At 40.2% G+C, this 27,429-nt stretch overlaps 1 protein-coding gene across 2 annotated transcripts in view; it reads right to left on the reverse strand.

Moving 5' to 3' along the window:
- Window positions 1-2,440: 2,440 nt before the first annotated feature.
- Window positions 2,441-27,429, reverse strand: part of gdpd5b (glycerophosphodiester phosphodiesterase domain containing 5b) — a 41,424-nt gene continuing 16,435 nt past the window's right edge. The window contains exons 3-16 of one of the 2 annotated variants that reach the window (XM_083914054.1): window positions 17,559-17,662; window positions 15,629-15,722; window positions 15,448-15,507; window positions 14,947-15,045; window positions 13,439-13,532; window positions 12,292-12,437; window positions 10,815-10,897; window positions 9,222-9,372; window positions 7,691-7,912; window positions 7,269-7,426; window positions 7,023-7,170; window positions 5,860-5,942; window positions 2,927-3,039; window positions 2,441-2,637 (exon numbers count right to left, since the gene is read on the reverse strand). In XM_083914054.1, coding sequence (XP_083770180.1) covers window positions 2,624-2,637; window positions 2,927-3,039; window positions 5,860-5,942; window positions 7,023-7,170; window positions 7,269-7,426; window positions 7,691-7,912; window positions 9,222-9,372; window positions 10,815-10,897; window positions 12,292-12,437; window positions 13,439-13,532; window positions 14,947-15,045; window positions 15,448-15,507; window positions 15,629-15,722; window positions 17,559-17,662 — 1,569 coding nt within the window. In that variant the 3' untranslated portion in view covers window positions 2,441-2,623. Of the gene's footprint in view, window positions 2,638-2,926; window positions 3,040-5,859; window positions 5,943-7,022; window positions 7,171-7,268; window positions 7,427-7,690; window positions 7,913-9,221; window positions 9,373-10,814; window positions 10,898-12,291; window positions 12,441-13,438; window positions 13,533-14,946; window positions 15,046-15,447; window positions 15,508-15,628; window positions 15,723-17,558; window positions 17,663-27,429 lie in introns of both variants that reach the window. The other variant, XM_083914053.1, reaches the window with a different exon arrangement.

Here is a 27,429-nt window from a genome sequence, read left to right on the forward strand (position 1 = left end):
TAAGTCGACACTGATGTCTAGCCATGCCAACGTACTGGTTTTGCTGTGGTTTTAAAGGGAAACTGACAATTTTGAACCATCTTTGAGTGACTGCCGCCTGTGCAGGTCAACGGTGTGCTCATCTGTGTTGCCGTTTGGTGTTACGATGCAGACTTTTCCACCTGCATGTTCCGCTCATGTTGTGATTATACAGAGCCAGTTGAGGATCTGCAAATTTTCCCTTTCATCTTTATACCTACATATAGTATGTTGTGTCATCTCAACTGTATGAAAGTCCTGATGGCACAGTTTCTGAATATGGGCTGCGTGCTTTTCTCTGGATTAAGAGTTTATACTATTACAGTATTTATATAGCACCTTGACCTGCTTTATAATAAAAAGCTCACAGCTTTCAGCGTTGGACCTTTAATAGAGGACTTGAAAATAGATAAATCGCTTTTATTTTGAAGGGCCATTATCTAAGTTGGTGCATAGTGCACACGTGTAGAAGTTCACATAGCTTTCAAGGCTTAGTAATGGAAAACTCACTCTTTAATAATTGATTAATTAGCTTATTTAATTGTAAGATTGGTGGTTCGATCCGCGGCTCGTCCTGTCTGCATGTTGTGTCTTTGATCAAAATAAAAAAAAATCACAACAAAACACAACTAGGAAACTCTGGGTATTAGAAGAATTTTTTAATGTTTACTTCTGAGGCACGGTAATACCCCGATAAAGAAAATAAACACAATGCAATCCATTTCTTGACCCTGTGCTGCCTGTCGCGATACCTGTAACGATAACCTGTACCTGTATCCCTTCACTTAGCTTAGAGCATTAGTTTCACATTTAGCACCCACTTCATTAACCTTACAGTGGTCCGTTTTACACCAGCAACCAACATTTAGATGCACGTTGTCTGTTAACACTAAAATACCACAGACTTAACTGCAATTCGGGGGCTGTGTAGGAACTGAAAGAACGTCCGTCATGACCAGGCTATTGCTAGTGTAATTATTATTCATCTCAATCACATTGTTCAAATGTAATGCTTAGACGGCCGGAGCATCTCACACAAACCGGTTCACCTTTTATGTACAACAACACACTCAACAAAGCACTGCACACAGGGTAAAAAAAGAAAAAATACCCAGCTGGAATACACACAATACACCGTTCACATCTTTTAAAAAAACAAACAAATCCAAACACATTCACATTTACCATAAAAAGACAGCTCAAATCTTCACCCCCAAACCACTTTCACCAGTTCATCTGGTGCGCTGGGAGCACAGCTCTCACACACACACACACACACACACTCGCACACACAATTACACACACCAGTGATATGATCATTACAGTTACATGCACTGATCAAAAGTAGGACAGGGGGTAGTGGGGGGGACATTCAGCCTCTATCAAAATAACGATCGTACATACACCATGTGAATATTTCACTTAGAGAAGGCAGGACTTCTGTAAACAGCTCGTTCATGTTTTTTTTGTTTGTTTGTTTTTCTCTTTAAATATAAATATTGATATATTAGTACTATTATGAACAACAGCACAGTGGAGTGCTGACGAAAGGCAAGAGCATAATGAACTGTTAGCGTTTAGTCTCATGCTGCAATAAAGCCTCGTTTAAAAAGGAATTCATCTGCTAAGAGAAGAATATCATGTGGTCAAGTGGTTAAAAACAAGAAACGGCTTTGGAAAATTAGCTTAAAATAAAGGATCTGGAAACGCGTCTTTAAAACCAAGCGGGCGTTGGTAACTCAGTGGGGCCTCTCGTACATTTAGACGTGAGAGGAGGCCGCGGATTTGGCGAATTCCATTCATAAAAAGTGCGTGTAGTCCCGTGTAACATACAGTATTGTCTGACAAGCAAAACCCTAAACTATTTACAGAATGTACACAAAGCAACTGGGTGGTGGTTTTCTCCATCAGATACAGCAGTCTGTCAGTTAATCAGTAGGACAGAGGAGGAGATCGGTCTCCACACAGGCTAGAACAGGAATGATATGAACACAGCACTTTGTCGTCGGCGTCATCTCCGTCCCGCTACAGCAGATTCACACAGGCTGAGGCCCAATCACTGGCTAATGCCCTGATTGGTGTAGTAGTCGTATCCATTGTCTGCGTACAGCTCCTCCGCACTGCCGACTCCATTCCCCACCTCTGGAGGGCGCCAAAGAATAATAAAAAAAGTCAGTGTACAATACTGTATGACGAAATGCTATACAGTCACATTAGTTTGCAAGGAAACACTGAGCTTTGGTCAAGAAAGATGACAAAATAGAAGATAAAAAGGCAAAATTGAATGAAAAGAAATGAATGGGAAAATGAAGAGCCTCAAACAGCTGGCACTGATATGACTCACCTTTGACCCCCAGCACTAGACGCTGTCTAGACAGACTGGGGCGTCTATAAACTCCCCTACACATGACGTTGTCTCCAGTAGGAGAGTAGTGAGGGAGGTTTGGTGCATGAAGGGATGGATGGATGGATGAAGGGGGGGCATAGTAGGAAGAGATGTGACAGGTAACGAGGGATGCAACGGATGTATGGAATAAAGGAAGAAGTCACTGCTGGTGGAGGAGGTGGTAGCATGGACAGGAAGCACTGCACATCACACAGGCGGCTACTGGGGTTGACCTTCAACAGGGAAAAGAGGAGCGATAACATTCACAGACACTCAAGACAGGTGCATGCTGGGAAGACATGCTAGCTGGGCACCTGAAACTCTAAAAGATGCATTCCTCATCTTTAAGTGAACAGTTTTATTTTTGGTAAATCAACAAATTTTAAGGTGAAGTACAAAGGGAGGAACTTGTTTCGGAGTTCAGGAGCCCAAACAACAACAACAACAACAACAACGCACTACAAAACATCCAGTAGTGACAAACCCATACACATCTCCCTCTCATATCAGCATCTTTCTTACCAGAGAAGATAAGTTTCTCCTTCATGACGTTGAGGTCTCTGCTGGACCTCCTGACTGCGGCGCTCAGCATGATCTGTTCAGGGTTGTAGCTGCGCATACCGCTCATCCGATACCTGGGGGGGTCACATGTTGGGTCAGAGATCTTCTTAATACAATAATGAAATCACTAAATACTGCTGCTTCTGCTCCCAATATGCCATTCAGGGTCGGTTTATGGTCAATAGATCAACATTTTTAGGAGGCGCAATGGAGTTAGTGTGCGTATTTTCCGCACTACGTATTATAAGGCGCATAGAATAGACGTTACAGTCGAGGCTGGGGTTATGTTATGCATCCATTAGATGAAGCTGCGCTAAAGGTAATGTCAACAGTCAGATGGTTGTTGCTTCCTCCACTTCCGCACCATTGATTTGTTAATGTTAAACTCTCTGGCTGCTGCTCTATTCCCGTGTTCTACTGCGTGACTTACGGCCTTGAGTGTAAACTCTGCGTCGTAAGCGTGTCTCTTAACAGGAGCCATTTTGGGCTCTTTACACAAACTCATAAATGGAAATGAAACGGCACGCTTCACGCAGTCATATCTCAACATGCACCGCACCTTACTTATTCTACGGGGGAAAATAGAGTCGCGGCTGCTCACCGGAGTTGCGAGACCTGTTGTGACTCAATATTGGTCCATATATAAGGCACACCGGATTATAAGGCCTTATAGTGCGGAAAATACGCACATGTCTAACTGTTTTAATTAGTTTGTCTTTGAGCAAACTGATTCCTGGATTGCAGCTATGGTTTGTAACATCTGACTGACCTACTCACAAAATGAAAGGAAGTTGGAGCATTTAAATGTGGTATTTGGAGCTCAGTTTAGGCTGGCACAAAACATTTGCTTCTTATATCAAAGGGTATATTGTAGTACGTTTTAAGATGAGCACTAAATATGAGTAACACTCTCTTATAAATGTTTATGTTTAAACTAATGGTAGGTGCTTATCCTGATGTAGTTATAACTGTAAGGTCAATTAATAAATGCTAAATTGTTTGTTAATGGATTTCGGTCCAGATTCTCTGCAGTCCGAAGGTAAGCGGTCAAACAGTCCAATAAATCAAACAGATTTTTCACAACCTTGAAAATCTAAAATAGTTTTTCTTAATGACCAAATCAGTTACCCATTAATAAAACTCCATATCAGATGCAGTGCAATATTAGAAAGTTGTACCAAATATGTCGTATTATGATTACGTTGCGTTTGCAGATATGCATTTTTTCCCCAAATAGAACTGATATATTAGAGATATTTTTATTTCCTCCCTGCAGTCATTGTATATCTATTAAAAATACATTCTGAAATAATAATTAGAAAAATATAATTAAAACCAAAACATTTTGCTCTTTTCTGTGTTTAATCAACATTTGTTAGTTCCAAATAAGATCACTTGCTGGACTTACAGTAGCTAAGTGTGTCTAGGCTAAGGAATTAATTCCCTGTATATGAAAATTGGATCCTTGCTCTAATAAAAACAGCCTTGATGTCAGTTACTGAAGAACATTAGTCACAGTGAGCTGCAACTAATGCACAGAGACATTCAGGAACAGAAATGCAAACAAGCAAGCTCTTAGTTCATTAGCGTCAATAAAAGCCAGTCCTGAGGCACTTCCCCTGATGAATGCATATCCCTAATTCATTTTGGACGTTTAGTCTTTTGGCTTTATAAGATGGATAATACATTTTAAATCTCAATCGAGGCTTAATAATATGGATATTTTTTGTTGTGTGGGTGGAAAGCATTCATTTTGTTTTTGCCCACAAGGATAAAGAAGTGAGCTCCTCTCTCTAGAGGAAAGTAGCAGCAGTACAGTACAATGATTCAGGTGAGACAGAGAGAAGAAGTGAGAGAAAATAAACACAGAAAGACAGCGGAAGTAAGGTGGAGAGAAAAATCGGATGGAGTTTGATGTCATAATAAAGAGAGCGACAAAAAATACAGAAAGAATGGTAAAAAGATGGAGAGACAAAAGAATGCATCCAACCAAAGAATGATAGATAGAGATAGTAAAAGGATAGAAAGAAGGTGAAAGGAGAAGAGACTTTGGGTCAGAAGAGATGACCCGGTTACCTGATCATGTGATAGCTGAGAGAAGATGCCAGAATGCAGCAGAGGAGGACAAGAGCATGCACATCGGGCAGAGGGGAGAGGACGAGGAAGAGGCGGAAGGACAAAAAAGGAAGGCGGGAGACAAGAGAGGTCAGTTTAGAAGCCGGCAGAAGTTTTTGAAGTGCTCGACTAAGCAGAGCAAACCCGCACCGGAACGTATAAAAGAAGAAGAAAAAAAAAGATGAGACCACAGCCTCCATCCCAGAAATGACAGGAGGACAGGCCGTCTGTCTCTGGAACAAAGAAAACCACTCTCCAACAGAAAGAGGAAATACTGGAATACTGGAGGTGGTGTCAAGTGTTTACACATTTTAGCCAAGAGAAGACATGTTCATACAAAGTGCATCTCTGTCCCCACACTGAAGTACAAGGGGAAAGAACAGAAACAAAACACATCATAACAGCTAATAAAATCACATAACACAAATGTAGTTGTCTCCTTTCCAGTCTTTGCTATGAAGATCATTATTGGCAAAATTGTTTTTTAGAAGTGACTGAAACACAAGAAAACAGCGTAAATGTGGATGAACTGTTATTTTCAGGATGCCTTCTAGACAGAGAGATGTCTACTGAGCTAAAGTGTCACACTGAATGAAAGATGTAAGTGAAGGGTGCTTGTTAATGAGCAGTAATTAGTGGAAGTTACTTGTATAAGAGAGCACAAAAGAACAAAACAAGACTGATGTTTACTTTCCTTCTCACACATCAGCAGAAAGTCTTGTGTAAGAACTCGCTATAATGACTTAGCACCAGTTATATCATCGAGTGGCTGTACTTACTTCTGGAAAATGAATATTCCTATGACTACAGCAAAGGAGATGAGGTCCACAGACACCCACATCAGGCAGTATTCATCTGGTCTCTGGAAACACACATGCACAAGTTTATGGGTAAATCCACCACTGGGTGGCACTATAGGTCAACAATACAAAATCTTATGTGAGCCGCAAAATCCAAACCGCCTCTGCAGATTAACTCACACGCTGACCTCTTTTTGAATAAACTAAAAAAAAAAATGTGTTTCAGATGAGCGTTCTCGTGAAGATGCATTCAAAATACAATGCACTAGAGCACAATTCTTAACACTCATGTACGGTGACATAAAATGAAAAATAAAAAGATGTCCTGATGATAAATGTTCCCTTCCCTTGGCCTTAACAACATCCAACTGTGGATTTAGATTCACAGTTGACACTGACAGACAGCTCTTCAGATGCCCGGGCAGCTTAAACTCTCCCTGAACAAGGCAGGGGGCCGGGGTCACGTCCACATGTTGTCATGCTGAGTCCCCGTATGGTGCTACAGACGGGAGACCAGGCTGGCACGCTGCAAAGGCTAGGCAGGCCAAATGTTACAAGAGAAACACAGTGTGGGTGCTACCCATGTAGGTTTCAGGAGAAGAGTGAAGTGGAAAACCATGAGTCACACACACACACACACACACACTACAGGACACACTACAGTGATGATGCTTGTCTCTCTACTGTGCTACGACCTCAGATGAGTGTTGAAAAATTAGAGGATTGCATGCTCAGTGCAGGAAACAAACGGACTTGTTGATGAGTTCAGTTGAAAGCTAGGCCCCCTTGTTGGTTTTAGTCATGCAGAGGAGATGCAGCCGGAGGAGAGGAGACAGGCTGCTATTTAAAACCATCTACACCGATTACCTATAGCCAATTTATGAAGCTTTTACATTTGATCTGTCTTTGAAAAACCTGTCACCAAGCAGATCTTTTCCAGGCAGGTGGGTAGAATGGGCACATAGAGAGACTATGGCTGAACAGAAGAGGAAAAAAATGAGAGAGCCACACAGAAACTCAAACTTTATCCACAAGGAGAGCAAAGCAGGGGGCATTTTGCAAACAGCTGTGCTTGATTGGAAAAAAATACCCGAGAGGTTTCATGCAAAGAAACAGCTGTACGGTATGTCTTGGGTCCTTACCATGAGCCAGATGGGGTAAGGCACCTTTTTGAGGATATGTGAGGCCTCTGAGGAAACTGAAGACACACCGCTGCACCAGAGCACCGAGTACAGCCACGGCTCGTTGATGGTGTACAGGGTGAGACTGATGTTGCTCTGGGAGAAGTTTCTGAAAGTAATCACACACACGCACACACATTCAGATGTGTCTTTAAATATAAATCAGTGTGTTAAGGTGATAACAGCATTGGGTTTATGTGTTCCCACCTGATTTCCCATGTGCTGGCCTGGTTGTATCTGAGCAGCAGCCTGCTGATGCCGTACTGATGAAGACTTTGAGGACTCCGTTTCATCACTGAGGTCTGGATCAGACCGGGTGCCAGTTGTCTCACCTGAGCTCTGTGTTCATCTGGAGTCCACATCACCTACACACAATAAATGCGACTACAGTTACACGTGTGTGTTATCAACATTAATGAAGTGACAGCGTCTGAATGCATATGAATAGAAAAAGGGAACACTCGTTGCCCATAAAGTGTAATTAGAATATTATCAGATTCATTTCACATTTGAAACCATCATGTTTACGTTAAATATGTTCAGAATAGATAGCCAGACCTCATGCTGTTGAGAGGACTGAACACCATGTGGACTGGGTATATCGAAGCACTCAGTTGTTACATATTTACCAGGCTCTGAGGAACCCCAGATTGCTGCACAGCCTGCAGTGTATCATTGACCCAGCTGTGGTGGCAGGGGTGCTCCGGAGGAGGTCTCCTCAGCCGGAAAACCACCGTGCTGTTATGATAGGAGGCCAGCTTTAGAAGCTGCTCCAGGCTGCACACACTCTGGTTGGCAATCAGATCCTTCTCATGCGGGGACAGGGTGTGCACCGTCCAGAAAGGGTCATCCTGAAACACAGGGACCGAACGGTTTTAATGTCAGTGGATTTACGGTTTAAAACACAACTGTGGTAACATGGTAATAAAATGTCTGCCGCTAGAAATTCAATTGTGTTCTGGAAAGCTATAAATATATAGATATGTATTCATAATCCTAAACGTTACGTTGAACAAAAGCATCCATCAATTCTATGTAGAGCTTTTGGACGCCTACAGCAAATGAGAACAATGGAATATTTTTCCTCTCCTCCTTCACAACCTTTCTCGCTTCACTGCTCCCTTGCTCCTTGTTACAGCACAGAGAAGAAGATCAGATGCCTCTTATTTCCATGATGTGCTTCACTCGACTGATTAAAAGACATTTTAATGACACTTTTATTGCCCAATCAGGACAGATTGGGGCATGCTAAGACTTGTAGAAATCTGACTATGACGATGATGTGTCATAATTACGCACAGAAAGGCTTTTCTGTAGAAAGGCTTTTCTTGGAATGCAATCTCCAGCCACAATGTGCTCACACGCAATGTAGATGGACTGAGAAGGAGAGTGCAGAAAACAATGCAGATTCAAACAAATACTGAATTAGCAGACGCACCCCAGCCAAGTGTCTGTGCAATCTGATCTCATAAAATAGTAGCTTGAGAAAGAAAATATTTAACAAACAGGAGTTCAAACCTTCCTCTAGAATAAAGCATCTACACAGTGAGTGTACGCATTTTCAAAATGGACGGATTAGAAGAAACACTTGCCACAGCACCTGCTCTAGCAAGTAGACAAATTTGGAGAGCAAATCCTTTGCTTGGGGGTATTGTAGGAGGATTAAAGTGGATGGCGGCAAAGTAGCACAGTGCATGAAAAAGCAATGCATCTACATCACGGTATCTTGCCCCTTATTTATACAGATTCTCTTCATTAGTAGCAGATTGTTGAGAGAAATGCAATTACCCAAAGTGCAGATAATGGCTAAACAAGAATACATTAGAGTAGGTCATTTCTACATTTCTGTCAGACTGTGCAATATCATATGCAGAAAAAAACGACTGGGTACCAGAACAAGCAGCATTTTCGATTATTCTTGTTTTTCAAGTGTTTTCCGCTCGGCCCACAAGTACTTCAAAACCGGTTGAAACAAACAATTATTTTGAAGCGCGAGTTGACCCTGATCCACTCTGCATTCATGAGAGCAGATATAAAGAACTGATGGATCTCAGAGTACTTATCATGACTCAATGGGCTAATGACCTTTAACACACATCCCTGCATGACACCGCACTGTCAAACTGAGCTTAAATGGCTTCATTAGTGACCACAAACCACCTTGAGGAACCACTGTCCTGCGTTGAGTTGCTGCAGATCTGTCCAGTTGAAGAACGAGGCATCTTCCATTTGTCTGTCTGGGAAAACCTTCTCTACGTCTGTGGTCCTCCGTAGGGTGCGGTCGTGCATCAGGAAAGGCACTCCATCCAAGCTGAGGGTCAGAAGGGAGAGCTGCGTTATAAGATGCAAGTCAGGTAGTTTATCAGTTTTCAGCATTACAAAGTGCTCACAGAGAACCCTTGATAATGATTGGCCAGAAACCTGATATGCATGTTCATGGTTGGGCAGCAGTATTCATCTACCGTATATAGTTTTCTATAACCCCCTTGACATCAAATACATCTAATCGCCCAGTTAGTGCTGCTCACAGAGTGACGGTTTACACACAGAAAGGATCAACAAAGATAACTTTCTCTCTGTAGCGCGTTCTTATTTATTAGATAAGAGCAGAAGAGACAGAACTTGTTTAGAGGGTAAACTCCTGCAATCATGTCAAACAAGAACAAGAAAAAGGGAGACGAGGGGAGGCAAGACAAGACAGGAATATGGCCTTGTGTTTTTTTTATGCTGCTGCTCGTCAATATTTGAATAGCAAATAGCTTCTCCTTTTTGTTATCCAGTAGAAACAAAACAACTAGAAGAGAAAAGCCCTCCCATTCTCAATATTTGCTATTCAAATTCCTTGCTGAAAAAAACAAAAGTGTTTGTTTGTGGGAACTTATACCCAAAATACATTTATCTGGAGTTTAAAACATCTTTAGACAAAGTTCATCAGTAAACTGAAACAAGTAGTGCATAAATAATGTTGTTATATTGTGTGTGTGTGTGTGTGTGTCTGATCGTCTGCAGGAGTGTAGTCTCACTGTCCCTTTGGCTGTCATCAAGTCTAATTACTCAGCACATTCAGGAGCTTCAGCTGTCAGCGGCCTGCACCAATCACACACACCCATTCACCTCTCTTAGGACTATACATACACACACACACACACGCACACACACCCTTGCTAAAACAGGAAAAGTCTGCAGCTAATTGAGATCCAAGAGAAATTGCCAATAAGCACTACAAACATTCAACAGAATAAAGCCAAGAGCCACAAACGGACTCTACACCAGAAAAGCAACACACCACCACCTCCACACAATCACTCATCCTCCATCACTGCACATGCATGAGTAGACATGTACACCCACTATTCATCATATAAGATGGCCATACAGTACAGACCCCCCACTCCCACTTATTCTGCTCTCTTCTTCCTCCAAGTGTCTCTCTGAACGCAGCCTGTCACTTCTCATATCTACTAGCTGCTGAAAGACTGATCTGCTGTTGATATGCCTATTTCTCTTTGACAGTAAAGCATAAACATTACTTTATGATATACTTTTGTCTGCTGTCAAGAGCAGACACTTAACAAAAGCAACATATTATGTTTTGATTGGTGAAAATGTGCGAGTTTTTCTGAAGATGGATGTCAATATGTTCTGCTAAAATCAATGTTTTTTATAGTCTATTAACCAAACAGCGAGGCAGAATCTAGACTGATGAAATAGCCCTCCATTTGTTTGGCCATGTCATTCTGCTGTATTGATTACCTGATAGTCACGTCAGCCTCCAACCCAGTGACGTTCATCTGCAGAGCTCGGTGAAAGGACCACAGTGTGTTCTCTGGAGCAAGCTGGAAACACACAAACACACACGGTAACGTTACAATTACACAATCATTACATCGTAGTGTAGTCCTGTAACAATTACGTAATAGGTGACTTTACGGAAAGCCCTACCACTTTTGAGTAAAAAAAAAAAAAAACAACAACCACATGACAGACAAAATGTTAAGTTATAATAATTTATGTCTATATATCAAGTGAATTATGTTACAAGGTCAAAAAATAAACATGAATGTTTTGCCTTGGACTTCTTCCTCTGAACACAAAGGAATGTTGTGCAATGAATTCGAACAGCGTTGCTTTTCAATTCTTCTTAGGACCAATTCCATGTCAATAGGTTAAACATCACTTTCCCTATGAGACCCCCCTGTGAGTAAAGGAAACACATGGTGCTGTAATCGATACAAAGTCCTTCTGGGAAACAGAGTCCAGTCACGTGACTGTGAGTTTCTCACCGCCTCCCAGAGCCACTCCTAATTTTAGATTCCACTGTGAGGATCGATCGCTTTACACAAATACCACAGAAAGCAGGGTGTGTTTTGGATTGTTTGAGTAACCGTTGTGAATATCCAGGAATTCACCTTCACTTTCCTTCCAAGTGTTGCACAATACTGAGCCAGACATTGTGCCAAGAACATAAATCTCTCTTCAGGTAACGTTTTGAAGAGATAGCATTAATCCAAGCACGTAAGGCAAATTGAAAAGGCAAAAATGTGCCTCGGTGTGCATAAATCTGATGTGTTCTTTGGATGCATACTTAACCGACAGGCTCTAACAGGCTTTTTAACATTGTAGTGGAGTCTGAAAATCTAATCTGTCAAAGAGATGTTGTAACAGAAAACAGCAGTGAATCTGATCAGAAGCAATCCCTAAATCAATTTTCTTTCACAACAAGCTGCAAAGTATTTTTCATGCAGAACTACACAAGAAAATATATCCCTGCCATAAATCAGAGAGTTAGAGCTCATGGCTCCAAATGGGTTATGTTTGTGGACTATTTTCAGTTGCACGGCCACAAGGTCATAAATAGACCAGAATTGCCCTGGGAAGTTCTGGACAAGAAAAATGAATCACAAACAAAGAGAACATACCTGTGTGTGTGTGTATATATATATATATATATATATATATATATATATATATATATATATATATATATATATAAAAATGTATAAATAAAAAGGGTGGCACAGGTGTTCCTCTGCCTTCTTTAAATCAGAATCAAGTGGTCTGTTGCTTCATGTCCTTCACTGTCACCAATATCACTAATGTTAGGGGTTAAACCCTCTGTTAAGCAAACATCAGGTATCTAAAAGCATAGCAGTGTGAACGCATATGGATGTAATAGAATTTATATGATAAATATGATATGATTAAATATGATAGAGGTCATCTAACTCACCATTGGGGCTCCCTGGTGGCCAATGACATTGGGGCGCGGTTTGAGGGTGGTGGGGTCCATGATGCAGGGGGAGGTGATGTACAGGGGCACCACATAGAGTCCCAGTAACACACTGAGATACAGCAGCACGACCACCACCTGGAACACTACTGGAGGAGAAGACAGACGATAAAATTGTTGCAGCGTTTATATCTATGATGTAATTGAAGAGGCTTAAGGAATAATTAGAAAGTTTGGTCTTCTTGACCAGACTTTGATCAGAAGTTTGATAGCACCCTCATGTCTGTACAGTAAATATTAAACTATAGCCAGCAGCGGGGCACCTAGCAGCATAATAACTGGAAGCGGGGGGAAACAGTTAGTCTACCACCTTTAAAGCTCACCACTGTTTATATTGTTGTTTAATCTGTACATAAATCATGTAAAAACTACCAGAAATAGTTCGCATTTTAAAAAAAAGTTTTTGTGTTCATGTTTTTAGAAAACAATTGGCATGGTGATATTAATTTTTGCACTTATAACAACGTTAGCAGCTTGGTTACCAGTGACTAATGCAGTTAGTTGTCAAGCTAAGCATTAAAGCCCAAGCACTGACATAAATGAGAAAATGGTGCTTTTCTTATGTTGTGCTTTGATTTGAACCCAAATAGAAAACAGCTTTGACCAATTTGAGGACAGTCATAAATAAGAGTTATATAACTGGAAATAAAATCCTCCAAGCTAAATGCATCTTCAGATTGATTTAAAGTGTTACTTCTGAAGAAATGTCGTGATTTACACGTCTGACTGCATTTATATAATCAATAATGCCTGGATATCATTTCTTCAGAAGAGAATACAACTGGTTCATGAATAACACACTATCAGTTCTACAGACACCAATGGCAGAGAGAGTTTGAATACACACTCAGAGCTGCAAATCCTCACTCCTGTACTTGAGGAGAAAACAATCCAAGGTGTCATGGCTGGAAAACATCACATGAGCCCGTAGGAATGTTCGTTATCTCCGACACCCCGGGTGGAGGTCCTGGCCTCCCTCTACACAGTGTTAATCATTCACCACTCTTCCTCTGCGTGTACTTGTGTGTGGAAGATGGTTATGGCAGGTAAGAGTAACTTGTATTCTGCGTTGCAGAAGTAAGCGTACTTGGTCTTTCTGCACGGGCGACCTGTCCAGCCACGATCCAAGAGAGAGCAGTGACCGCAGCAAGAGCTCCTATGTGCAGGAATGGACCTGTGGCCTGCACAGAGATGAGAGGCAGAGTGGAGAGGATGGGATGAAGGCAGGACACATGAAGAAAGAAAGAGGATATAGAGAAATGGAGACCAAGGGAAAAAAGGTAAGGGAAAGAGAATCAGGGTGAGGTAAGATGGCAGTGAGCAACAGGGAAGAGAAACAAAGATAAAGACAGTGAGGCATTGAATTACAGACATTATCTGGGGTTAAGACAAGAGTAGTACTACTCAGAGATAATAGCTATAATTTGCAGAGGCATTCATTTTGAATGGCATCAGTTTCAGTGGAATTGCATGTCCACTTCAATCACAGAGTCAAGACAGTGGAATAATCTCACAGGGACACACTAATTATGAGCTTCTAACAAGTCCTTGAATATCATTTAGCTGTTAATTGTTAGTAGGATGAATTCAGATTGTCACCACAGTTAGACAGTTTGAGTTATTACTATTTTCTCCTCCATATGGCATGTTAAATATGGAAATAGAATCACAAATATAATTCATGACATGTTTCACAAAGTATGCTTACAAAGATTTTTTGATCATGATCAAATGCTATACCGTGTATATGATCAAACAATTGTCGAAAGAGAGAGAGATGGAAAGAGATACTGTGAGCTTTTCCCACAAATCAACATAAAAAGATACAGAAATGCCTTAAACTCCAAAAGTTGCGTGACACTCCTCAACTGTCAATAAGAAATACGGTTAAAGAAAGTGGAATTTCTCAGACGGTGCTGCTGTCATTACACCCAGCTCTGACTAGTTTTATCATCCATTGTCAATTCAACATGTTTCTGTAAACCAGCATCGCGGTAAAATCATCATTATTATGAAACATTAGAAGGACGATTGTTGATTCACTCATAGCATTCATGTTGACACCGACTGAAGACATGCTTCACAATTCAGGATAAAAAGAAACTATCGTTAATGGGGAGATGAGGCTCAAATGTAAGTTCTTCACTCAGAAATTTAAATAAATAAATCTGCCTTTGACATTTGACAGAATGCTGTGTAGCCTGAAAAACTCTCCAAACATATTCATTCACCTCCTCATTTTTCACTTGCAGCTAAAACTGTGTGTACGGCTGGTCTGAAGTCTGCATGATGTGACATTTTCACAGTACATTCTTCCTTAAATACCAGTTTATGTGTTAGAAAAGACGTATGTTGTGTGTACACTGTACACATCGTTTATGCATCTGGCTCCTGGACTTCTTTATCCTTTAACTGTTGTTATGGCTAAATGAGTTCATCCAGTGCCCACACACGTCTTGGTTGTTATGTAGGAATAATAGACTGCCTAAACCTGATGCATCACACAACATTCAGTTTAGCACTCAAACTTCATCAGCAGTTAGGTCAAGCAATCAGAAGTGGTTCTGGGGTTTTACTGTGTTTCAGTCTGCTGACCTGCAGAGAGATGGGGATGACATCCCACTCCTGACCCCATGTTTGGTTGACAGATATCACCCCAACAATGGTGGTAAGCAGAGCAACACTTACTCCTATCTGTGTAGACAGAGAGAGAGAGATAAAGAAATTCACAGAGGCTGTCACTTTAGATACATGTAGAGTACACACAGGCCACAGAATGACCTGAAATAGCTCCCAGCCATTTCACACACCAAACAAACAGTGTTTGGTCCATGTATTTGATTTGCTGATAGCAGGTAATTTTCTGGGCTTTCACAATCCTCCCAGGACATCATGATCCATAACTGTAAGTTCAGGATAAGTTTAGCTAAACAGTAATAAATGAGCAAACACACAGTCAACAGGCCAAAAAAAATAAACAGTAGAGTATAATCGCCCCCACCACACGATACACAACACATAGAAAGATGCATATGTACCTCCCAATGGTCACCACACACCCACACAAACACAGTTGTCTCACATTTGGCACAGTACCTTATGGAGCCAGTGCAAATTCAACTGTTGCCCAAGTGCAATGTGGCAAAGTGCTAAAACCTGGAGAGAGAAACACACATGAGAGAACAACTTTCAAAAACAAGTCTGCTGCTTTACAGTTCTCAACTAAAAAAGCTGCTGAATCACTACCATGGCATTAAGCTCTACAGTGAATACTGACCATTAAAAATGCAATGTAGGTGAAGCCAGCAGCAGTGGTGGCCAGGATGGGAACAGTGCCATCACTCCACTCCCCAGAGCGGTTGTAGAGGAACCTGCGAGATCAAGAGTGATAACACTTTTCATACTGAGAGCTCATCTATTTTATCATTTCTAAGTGTTAAGGCTTGGGTGAATTGAGTCTAAGTGAATGCATGTGCCTTTTTGCATTTGTTTTTTTACATCATTTTTGTTTGGCCATTTTTATCTCCTTTAAACAAAATGATGCCTTTACAGTTGACTTACAGTGATGTCAAGTTTGACACCATGTCATTTTGACAATAACAGCCTGAAAAGGGTTATTTGCAGCGCTCTTTCACAAATAGAGAGAAGGGTTATGTGAGTTTATGGGTGCATAGCTTTATCAGTTTACAATGGAGCTGCAAGACAAGTAAAATGACAGTTGAAAAATAGAAAGAAAATCAAAGCCTGAGTGCGAGTGAATTGCAAACTAGATCGTTGGTGTTTCACGCAGACTGCAATCAAGTGCACTCAATCTTAATGCTTTATTGTTACGAAGGGAACAAGTGCAGGCTTTGTTGTTACGATTGCTGCCTGGCGTACATATTTTTTTTGCAGCTAGATGCAGCCAGACATTTTTGTAAAAAAAGATACATCCATGTAGCTCTGCGATGTAATGCTTGAAAAAAAAAGAAGCATAGGTTCACATCTGCAGAGCATTTTGACATGACAGCTAGGGCCCTTAAGCATTAATTACTTTCAAAGCCTTATCAGTGATTCTAGTGGCACAGGGCCAATGCAGGGTCACTTAGCACTGATGCTCCTAGCCCTTTGTGAATACATTTATACTGCGGATGGACTGTGACACTCCCTGCTGCTAAATCACTAGAACACATAAGGGCATGGATGTCATCTGTGATTATCTGTGGAAACCCCACACAAGGCAGGAAAGGAAAAAGCAGGACATTTGTACACTTCCTATTGGAAAGGAATGGCAAATGTCAGCCTACTACAACTGACACAGAGAAAAATACACAATGGTGAGATTGCTGATTAAAGTAGACTGTAGTGAGGTATTTACACAGGCAAAACGTGTTTAGAAAAGCACTATTACAAGGTAAAAAAAAATAAAGGGATAAATGAGAGAAGGAAAAGGGGAACGAGATATCACAAACTACACCGGGAAAAGGAATTCGAGAAGGCAGCAGATGATGATACGAGGAAAAGGTGACTTTGTAGAGGTTACTGTGAGCAGGAGGAGAGGGGGATGGGAAAGGCAGTTGGACAGAAAGATCAGGGTATGTGTGAGATTATGGGGCAAAGCAATTTGGACCATTTTGCGCTACAGCATGTACAAGAACAGGATAAACAAAAATGCTGCATGATTAGAAACAGGCAATGCAATTTTTACCATTACATTTTAATATGAGTTTACTGTTGGTACAAAATCATTTGGAGATATAATCAAGAGCTGTTTGCTCCACATGTTCATATCCAAGGATGCTAAAACTTTGTCCATGAATAAATAATCCTAATGTTGTGAAGGTTGTTTGATCATTTATTTCTGCTAGTGCTTTCACCTTGGGAACTGGAGGTACAGTATCTACTTTGAATTTCAGCAGCAGCTTTTGTATGAAAACATGGTATTACTTTAAGGAAAATGATAAATTGTTGGTAGCTTCTAATGTTTTCAGTCAATTTGTGATCTTAGAAAAGGGGCACAGGCTGAGTCATTTACAGAATAGGAAATGTCTGTAATGTAATGGCTTAATCTGTGGAGGGTTGGGTGGTCTCTGGTCAGATTAAGCCCAGATTAAACCGACGATTTAGGAAATCAACAAGCATGGATAGAATTTATTTACAGCTGAAAAAATATGGTTCCAGTTTGACCCGGCGACACAAAGTAGCACTTCGTCTGGCTGTGTACTCACCAGTTGAACTCGTTGTAGTCATTGTGGGCCTCCCACCAGAAGTAGAACCAGACCAGCAGCAGACAGAAGGTAAAAAGGAGAATGAGGGTCCAAAGCAGCTCCCACTGCACACACAAAAATAAATGCAATTCATTATTGCTGTGGATCCACTGGGTTTAATTAGAACTAACAAAATAAACATGACTTAATACAGGACAACTCTGAAAGCTGCTTAAACATAAGAACATATACTCATTAAATCCTGCTTTTGTGGACACAGCTATTATGCTGAATGTCTGAGGGATTAATTTGTATTACTTGGCATGACATGCACAACTTCAACTTCTGCAGAAAAGGTTTAAAGAGCGCTCAAGCTCATTATTAGAAGTTATCAAAATTAAAACTTACCACAAACTTATCTATGTGGAGCGCATGGTGTCGACCTGGATGCTGACCTTTCAACAGAGTTTTCATTCATACACTTTACTCGTCATCAGGGAATGATTTTTTAATAACTTCATAAGCAAGCCAGCTAATTACTGTTGTCATATGTCATGCACTTTTGTACCATGGCAAAGATTAAATTGGCTACGTCTTAAGATACAGACAGACACCTGGGCTATACTCGGGAGGATACTTGCGAGCCGGCATGCTCATCTCCATCTCTCTCTCAGTGTGCTTACACGGCTACATTTTTGCTGGAACTCGGGCTAAAACTGACCTTTTCATAAATCACAGAAAATTGCTCGTCATTTAAAGAAAACTCCAACTTAAAGTGCACCTAAAGGTACTGAGCTGCAGCAGTGTTGGCCTACTTTAAAAGTGGTGATAACCCTTAGGCAACACACACATACACACACAGTGTTGGAGGAATAAAGTATCTGGGCCAAAAACTAATAGGACTTTAAATCATTGGAACCCATTGAACAAATAAAGAGACAGAATGTGAGAAAACTGCACACATTTTGATTATCACATTGGTGGATAGTAGTTAGGCTGAATCTGTTACTTGAATTCTAGGTAATATAAACAAAATTGAACATTTTCTCAGAAAATCTGTTCTTCTGGGGGGAATAGTCACATCACATCAAAAAGGTCAACTGTAATCTTAGTCATTATAGATGTTGAGTTTCAAGTATGTCCTTTACTTGTGGCCAATTATGTGCAAACATTTGGATAAGCAGTAAAGATCACAAGAATCATTAGTCTACTATGTTGGGGTGTGGACTGGTGGTCGGAAAACGAGCAATTTGAAGAAGCAATTTGAAGATTTTACTTTGGAGCGCCAAGAACCCAGTGATGGACGTTTTATAAAATACAACGATGAACAGAGAAAAATAAAAACAAATGGACAAATCCATATTTGTTAGTTGCCGTCTAAATGTCCTTGAGAAAAAAATGTGCAGTGTGTGTGCACTGTAGCGTCCAGATAAAGACACTCAGCAACCCAGGGATATCAGCTTGAATGCACCATTGTTGTGTGTGCCGAGGATCAGATTATTATCGCCTCGGCCAGCTGATGTGACACACACAAACACACACACACACAGGTAAGACAGTCTGCCTGACCTGTTTCTATCTGGTCTCATTCCCAGTGAGTTTGTCTTTTGGTCAAACTCGAAAAGCTTTTCAAATGTTAAAAATGGATGTATTGACTTACCATACAACCAAAATCCACTGCCAGATTTCTTTTGAAAACATGTCAGGTCATGTTTTGACCTCAAGCTTGTTTCAAGAGCTTTCCCACGTTTCAACAGTCAGACCTGGGGTCAGACTTAAAGTGGAAAACATGATGGTATAAAGATGTAGTATTTGATTTCTGGGCATGGTTGTATGACATAACAGGAGATTGAACCAGCATTCCTTCAGGCTTGTTTGCCTTTTCTGTACAACTAATCGCTCTCATATTTGGACATGGTTTCTGAAGTACATTTCAGACTTTATTAGCAGAAGGTTCTCTAACATCAGATAATATGGGCACTAGATGAGTTCGTCTGTCTTAACAGGCAAGAAATGACCCTAAAAAGTAAAAGCAATCTTTCTAAAAAAATAACTCTATACAACAAATAAGCAAATACAACTTTGTGTTTTTATCTTTAATATTAAACGTGGCATTGAAACAAAAAAATATAAATACTTTTACCGCACAGACATTTACCAACTTACTTTTAATCAGTTTCAGTTACAAGAAAGTAACCATAGCCACGTTTCCATCAAACATTTCTGGTATAGTACCTTTAGAACCGTCCGTAACCCATATGTACCAAAACACTTGATATTTTTTGTGTTTCCGCCACAGACGTATCTATTAAATGCAAGCGGGGGTGTTACTGACTGGTAAGAGCCATGTACAGCCCATGCACTAAGAAATAAGCCGAAAAATTAATTAATTAATTAATTTCTCACTGCTCCAACCAGCCTTCATTGCATTTCCTCTTCCCCGACATGCAAAGGAACATCTGCAACAATCGTGGATTGCAGTGTTTCAAGCTCCACCTTTTAGTATTGGCTCAGTGAGGGGTAAAACAGGTATGGCATGAAATGCTTCCATTGGTACCATTCACAATTTTTGACAATGGAAACACAAAAATAACAGTTTAAATGTGTAACGTACGGAACTGGACCGGACTGGACAGTGCTGCACGGTGGAAAGTGGTGGATGTATGTAACAGAAAACTTGGCTCATTGAGAAAGCAGCTGTCCTTGTTCCAATGGCAGTTAATGACTATCTGGAAACACCTGGGAGATCCAACCTTGCTCCTTACTAGAGGACATTGTTCACCCCCCACCTTTCATCCCCTACACCATCTGAATTATAAGGGATGCGAACTGAGATGCCCCTGAGAGATGGTGTAACCACACCATAAGTAACCTACACGGAATCCCAAAAACATCATATCCAAGATCTTATGCTAAAGCTGGGACTTTATCATCTACTATAAACACTAGCATTTATCACACAGCTTTATTCCTTCTATGTTCTTCGTCAGCTCTGATAGTGTTCTAAAACTAAGAATCACATGCGTATTGAAGAATAACGTATATTTCTCATTTGCTGATGTTCTCTTCCTATTTGCCAGCTAACTCAACAGCAGAGCTTGTCCAGCCTGACATGACTTGGCCTGCCCTGTTGACATCACATTACCATTCTGCAGGGCTGGCATTTTGTCCAGGCACAACACCCCATGGCACAGGCCGACAGTGCAGCAACACAAACCTGACAATGTTTGAGAGCAGAGTATGCCAACAGTCACTCATGCTTTGTTCCAATAATTATTCTTGTAGTGTGATTATGTTCACCCCTTGGAGAGATCATAGGACAAGTTCTCCCTGGAAAGATTCATTTTAATTGAATTAGATTGAATTCAAATCAAATTATACGATGAGCTGTAATTAAAAAAAAAAAAAATGAACTCCTGGAATATTGAGTGTTGAAATACTTTCCAAAAACCATCAATGATCCCTTTTGTAGCTACTCTAAGTAATGACTCAGTGGCTCAGCGATTTAATATATTTCTAAAACAGTGAACGCTGTTGCCTTTCAAACCAGAAATATTAAAAACAGATGGAAGTCATAACATAAGCCTTAGAGAACAAACTCCACTGCTAAAAATAGAAGGATCAAATAGATGAAGGGAAAATTCATTGCAGTATGTAAACACTCATATTTAATACGAATAAGACTACATTCCTGAAAATCCCCAACTTTCACACTGACGTCTCTGCATATGTCATAAATGCTATAAACAAACAAATCTTAGGAATATATCTGATAAGGACTTGCAGAGCTTTTTAGGTGCTTGAGTCCAATAGTGTTAATCCTTTTTTATTATGCAATTGCACCAAGGTTTTGACCTGGCAAAAGTACATTGAGGGACCATGAAAAACACTAAAAATAGCGTGGCACTGTTACATCACTGCTGACATATCACCACGTCAGAAGAAATTGCACCAGTGATTTAACATGTAGGAAAAGCAGGTGTGGAGAGAGAAAGGAGTTGACAACTTTGGCCTATGTTCAGAAATTATTAGAGACTTGAATATAAAGTCATTTTACAGACACTGTGTGTGTTCAGAACCACTGCAGTGCAGGACAAGAGAGCAGCATGGCAATAACAGTGAGCACACTTCTACCTTTCTGCTTACCTCAGTGGCTCTCTGCCTGCAGTTTTTATTTGTCTCGATATTTTCTGGCTCACAGCAAGTCCACTACAGTGGATTACGATCAAAGCAACCAATAATGTATTACATTTATTGAATGAAAGTATAAAATGGGCTTATTGGTTTTTAAAAATCTGTTTACGGCAGTAATCTGGTTTAGTTCAAATTGTCTCCCATTATTCTGTAGGCCAAGCTAGTCAACTCATATTTCCACAAATTGCAAGATCCCAGTTCAAAAATAGCGTTTTACACTCCACAAGATGACACTGCACAACATCAGGTCTATTAGAATTAAAATCATTAAGTTTAATTAAATTCCTGCAAAACTGAAACAATGGGGTGGCCAAAATATTATCATATAATATCCTACTTAGCGTGTGGTGGTGAATGTTATTTGGGGTGCCAGGTGGATGGAGTTTACCATACCACTTAACTGTTATTATGTTAGATTAGTGTACAGAAATATGCAATTAACTGACTTTGGGATGGTCTACATTAAAAGAACCCTAAAGTCCACACAAACAGATTAAAACCCAGAAAAGATGCTCGTAGCATTAAATGAATGATTCTATAATGGTTGCAGAGATTGTTCTGATAATAATTTGCCCTGTAAAGGGCATCCACTAATAATAATGCCAACATGGCTGAATCATTTGTGTGATCTCTCTTATCTATTTTATCCCTAAGAATGCTTCAATATGTCAAACAGGATCGAGGCTAAAAAACAAAGTCATATCTGTAGGATGGTTATAATGCAGGAACATTAGCTGATCTATAGCACAGGTCATACATGCATGGGCAAACTCTGGGATACTCAGACATACATCAGAAAACACATGCTGTATGATTATTTAAAGAAAGCAAATGCTATATACTCGATTTACAGCTGATTTGCATGTCAACCTAGAGCCAAATATGGAGCAAGGTAGAGATGCAACGATTAAACTAAACTAAATGTTTATTTTCTGGTTTCTTTTCTCCTTTATGACAGTAAACTGAATATCTTTGAGTTGTGGACAAAACAAGGTATTGGGGACATCAGTTTGGGCTTTGGGGAACACCTATTTATATCTTCACTTCATTTCTGACATATTGCAGACCATATAAGTCAAGTTATGTGTTGCCATGTTTATGTAAATTCATACAAACATGCAAATATAGCTACAGTAGCTTTCTGTGCTTATCTCTGACCCCTCCCCTTAATATCGATAAAATCACACAGTAAGCATGTGCATTACTAATAATAGCTGCAAACTATTTATTATTTAGTAGAGCTACAGTATGAGCTGACGGGAAAAACAATATATTAAGCATGTTCGGGTCTGTGCTGGGTACTTCATGTCCTTGTATCATGTACAGTGTGTCACCATGACCAGTGACAGTGAAAGTTCTCACCGGACAACTCTTATTATGCCCCGGCTGACGATTCGCTTCTGGCTAGGATATAACTCTTGGAATTTCAAGCTCAGTCTATGTTGGTTACAGTACATATTGACAATATGATGAGATCAGAAGATAAAAGGGTATCTGGACACCATCTTGCAATGGGATAACACCAGACGTAGTACCAAATCTGGCCAGGGTCCAAGTGGGGGGAAATTGAAAATGGAAAAAAAAAAAAATGTAGCCTTTATTCTTTTGCTGACGGTGCTCCTTTCCCCGTGAGGCACAGGCAGGCGCAGCCTCACATGCCTCTATCTTCACCGGATTTAACACCTCAGTCCCTTGTCACATTCCTGAGCATATCCAGATAAGTCCCTGGCATTTCACACAGGGTGCGCAATGCCCTCATAATGCAGCCATACCCCCAGAGCAAGGCACACAATGTATAAGAATCTGCAAAATATGACATGATACTGAACCTCCATTTTCTCTATTCATTTAAAAGTGTAGTGAAAACACACATATGGAAAATAACACTCAATGTATTCTACAGACCAAGGGTGTTTATTTTCTCAAATTTAATGTGTAGATTTTATTAATCTGGAACAGGAAATCTCGCTGCCACTCCAGCCCAGTAAATATTATAAGTCCGCCATGGTTGGTTGGCCCTGCATTGCTACTCTCTTTTAAATCCCCTTAAATCTCATCACTGCTCTGCTGTGAGAGGATCACATTTTTGGTTGTCGTTAACCGCTTGTGCCAGAACAACACTCTTTAAAATGACCTAAGGATGAGTTGAATGAGATGAAATCACAGGCAGCCAGTCAGAACAAACGTCATGTCATTAAAATATCATTCTGGACATTTCATATATACGATTTGCATGTACTGGATTCTTGGGAGTACTTCTTTAAAAAAAATGTAAACAACAACAAGCAGACAATATGGCACATACTCATCAGGGGCTGAACAGGCCACACCAGAAAGTAGCTTGGGGATTTTCTAATTACAGGCGATAAAGCAAATATGTGTTCCGCAACCACATAACTTATCAGAGCACTTGGGCGTTAACAGCTGGATATTTTAGATTCAACATAGTTTCTTTCCGCTCCTTAGCGACAGCTGCTTTGATTCTTTGGCAGTGTGTTACATTTACAAAGCAATCTTCTGTGCTGCTGATACGCCATTAAAGTAAAACCAGAGGCTCTGGTGTAAAGGCTGGCTATTCACATAATTCACCAGTGAAAAGTATTTCCAATGATTTAAAAAAATATTGTATCACAAATATTGATTAATATGGAAGGTATAGTCGAGTACAACAAATCTCAATGGGGACTATCATATGTTGTACCAAATGTGATGCAAACATTAGCAACAGCATTCAGGATACCAAAAGCAAATAATGTTTTTAAAGAATTAAGCTTACCTTAACTACTACTACTGTGTACTATCAGTAAAATGCATATACCTGTAATACACATACAGAAGCTATTTGCAAGCAAAAATCCATATGAACTAATTTCAAATTTAATAACTAATTTCCTACAATAAAAAACATCTCAAACCATGAGCCATCACACCCTCCTCCTCATCACTGAGTCACCTCACATCTGATTCACTGAAGCTTATGACCTCTCAGTCTGACAGCTAGAAGGATGCGTGGACAAGTATATGATCAAACACACCAAATGCAGAGAAAGAGAGAGCTGGAACTTGAATGTCCTTCAGAAATAAATACAAAAACTAAAATCATACAAAAAACACATTACATCTAGAGGGTGCAAGAAAAAGGGAATCATTTTGTGATCAACATCACTAAAATGATTTGAATTCTGCTCATCTGATCTTTACATTTTAACCGTTGCTATCCACAGCAAATGAACCATCAATTTGATGTGTAACTGCTTGTTCTACGTAGGTAACACTGTTGTCTTCTGTGTCCAATATTTCACAGGCCAGGGATAATGAAGACCACAAGATCACTGACAATTGAAGGCAGAGCAGCTTTGCTTCCAACGTTGAAGCTTTTGTATGACTGAATGGTAAAGACTGGCTAAATGGAAATACTTTCAATTATTACTGAGAGGCCAGATCAGCTTGCACTGCATGACGTGGGCTGTCTTCCAACAAAGCACCTTGAACACAGAGACAGAAGCAGCTTCACTGAGACGGCCAGTTCTCCTTATTACAGTGAACAAAGATGGAAAAAAAGGGAAGAAATAGCACAATCCACTTGTAGATTAAGAATGAGTCTACGGTTGTTTCAACATGAGATTCTCAGTTCTCACGCTTCTGTGATTCACCCAGGTCCTGTTACATGTAGCTGATACCCATCCTTGATTGGTCACAGTTTGTTTACCGGAATCGTTAAAGATGCAATCTTAAATGACATCACCTTGACCTATGCTAGGAAGCATCCTCAATGGACATTACAGCTCTCTGCTCCTAGTAGACTCTCAGACAAATAAATAGCACATCACACAGGTCTATTCCTCACTCTTCATACTTATTGTTAGCACTTAGATATAGCTGCACTCCTCCTTTATAAAACTATTGTAGAACCTATCATTTTGGCTGAATCCCACTCATTATATTACACAGTAAGAGCCTGTTCAGGAGGAAATATCCACCTTCTGAATCAACTCAACAGAAATTGACTGCTGCCTGCAGAGTGCATGCGCCTGACATTGTGCTTCTTACACTGGGGTCAAGACAAGTGCTACCCACCACCACACGGTCAAAACAAAGGATGAGCACCGTGAGCAAAGAATGCTGACAAGGCACTATCCTATCAGTTGGACTGAAAGACGAGCACTTGCAACAGGAAACAGAGCCACACAGTGTCCAGTTTCCTGCAAACAGGAGGGGAAAAAAAATCTACATTTCTATTTTATATTTTTTTATATGATCCACAAGCCATCAAAATATAACCACACATCCCTGCCTGTTTTATTTGTGTCTGTATACAGACCTAATGTAGGTTTAATGCACGCCATATACAGCATTTTCTTTGGTATCTGTGTGAGTGACATGAGTCTATTGTCTGTGTCCTAGGTGTCTGCTCATCTACAGTATGGTATGTGGGCATAAATAAATGATCCGGCCTACGTCTGAGTGTGTGTGAGTGCACGCATGGGTGTGTGGTGTGGGTTTGTTGCAGCAACATAACCTGTGTGTCCTTCCTAAATATGGAATAGAGATAAAAGGGAAAGGTCAGGACAAGTGGGGCATCTTGTGTCGGCTGATATACTTATCCTGACATGTGCCTAATATTAGAACACTACAGTATTCTTTGGTTGGGAGTTAAGTGTGACTGTTCTGGGTGTACCCTTTGTTCAAATGTGTTAAACATAATGAAACACTGATCAAGATTATCATGTCACAACTAAATAGAATCTGAAACACTGGGGGGAAATTGTGTTGGGATCTCCTCCACACAGCTCTCTCCCCAATACATGAAATACAAGCTTTTTTTTCATGGCCAAATGCAAGAAGAGCAGGAGCAGAGAAACATGGATTTACAACACACACAGGGGGAGAGTGACTCTGGACGCTAATTCTCCATTATATCTTTACATAGTAAACAGATGTTTGCAGCAACATTAATGCTCTGTATGTTGAGGACAGTTCCTTTGAGAATGTGACCATGTATAGGCATGCATTTAAATGCTTCATAATAATTTAGATGCCAAATATACAAGTCTCATAACCTTTCATTTTCTCAAAGTCTCTCCAGACCATGATAAATGTGACTACACCGATCATGCACTAAACAACTGTCAGGCTCATGGTTCTATATACGAAACCCATGTACAGAGTAAAAAAAACAACATTTGATGGATGCTATTCATAACAACATCTGATTAAACTAATTAATATGTGCAGAATGTAAGAGATGACAGACTAAAGGAAACAGTGGTGTACTGTAATGTCAATATGTGGAAAGCTCAAGGTTATTGAATGGTGGATAAGCCAGCAAGGACATATTTGGTCAAAGATAATTGTTCATTGTAAATCAATGTTGAGAGACAAAGGCATCCGGGGATCATGAGGTGTTTGAGCACACAACTATGGATGGCAAACACAGAATGCTCTATGTGTTTGATATTGTTTAGTAGTACATTCAGTAACAGAATAGTTTCGACAATTTTCCACCTCCTACACAGCCATTTTCTTATTCAGAACTGTGAAAAGGCTCACAATGTAACAGCGACTATAATGCCTTTTAAAATCAGTAGCCAAAAATCAAGAAGAGAAATGCCATATTTTTTCATAGACACATTTTTGTTAAAATGTAGGTGGTGGGTCACTGGAAGATGTAGAAGACAAATGAGGAAGAGCTGTAACG

Source organism: Echiichthys vipera, assembly GCF_963691815.1.
Source record: "Echiichthys vipera genome assembly, chromosome: 5".
NCBI classification, from domain to species: domain Eukaryota; kingdom Metazoa; phylum Chordata; class Actinopteri; order Perciformes; family Trachinidae; genus Echiichthys; species Echiichthys vipera.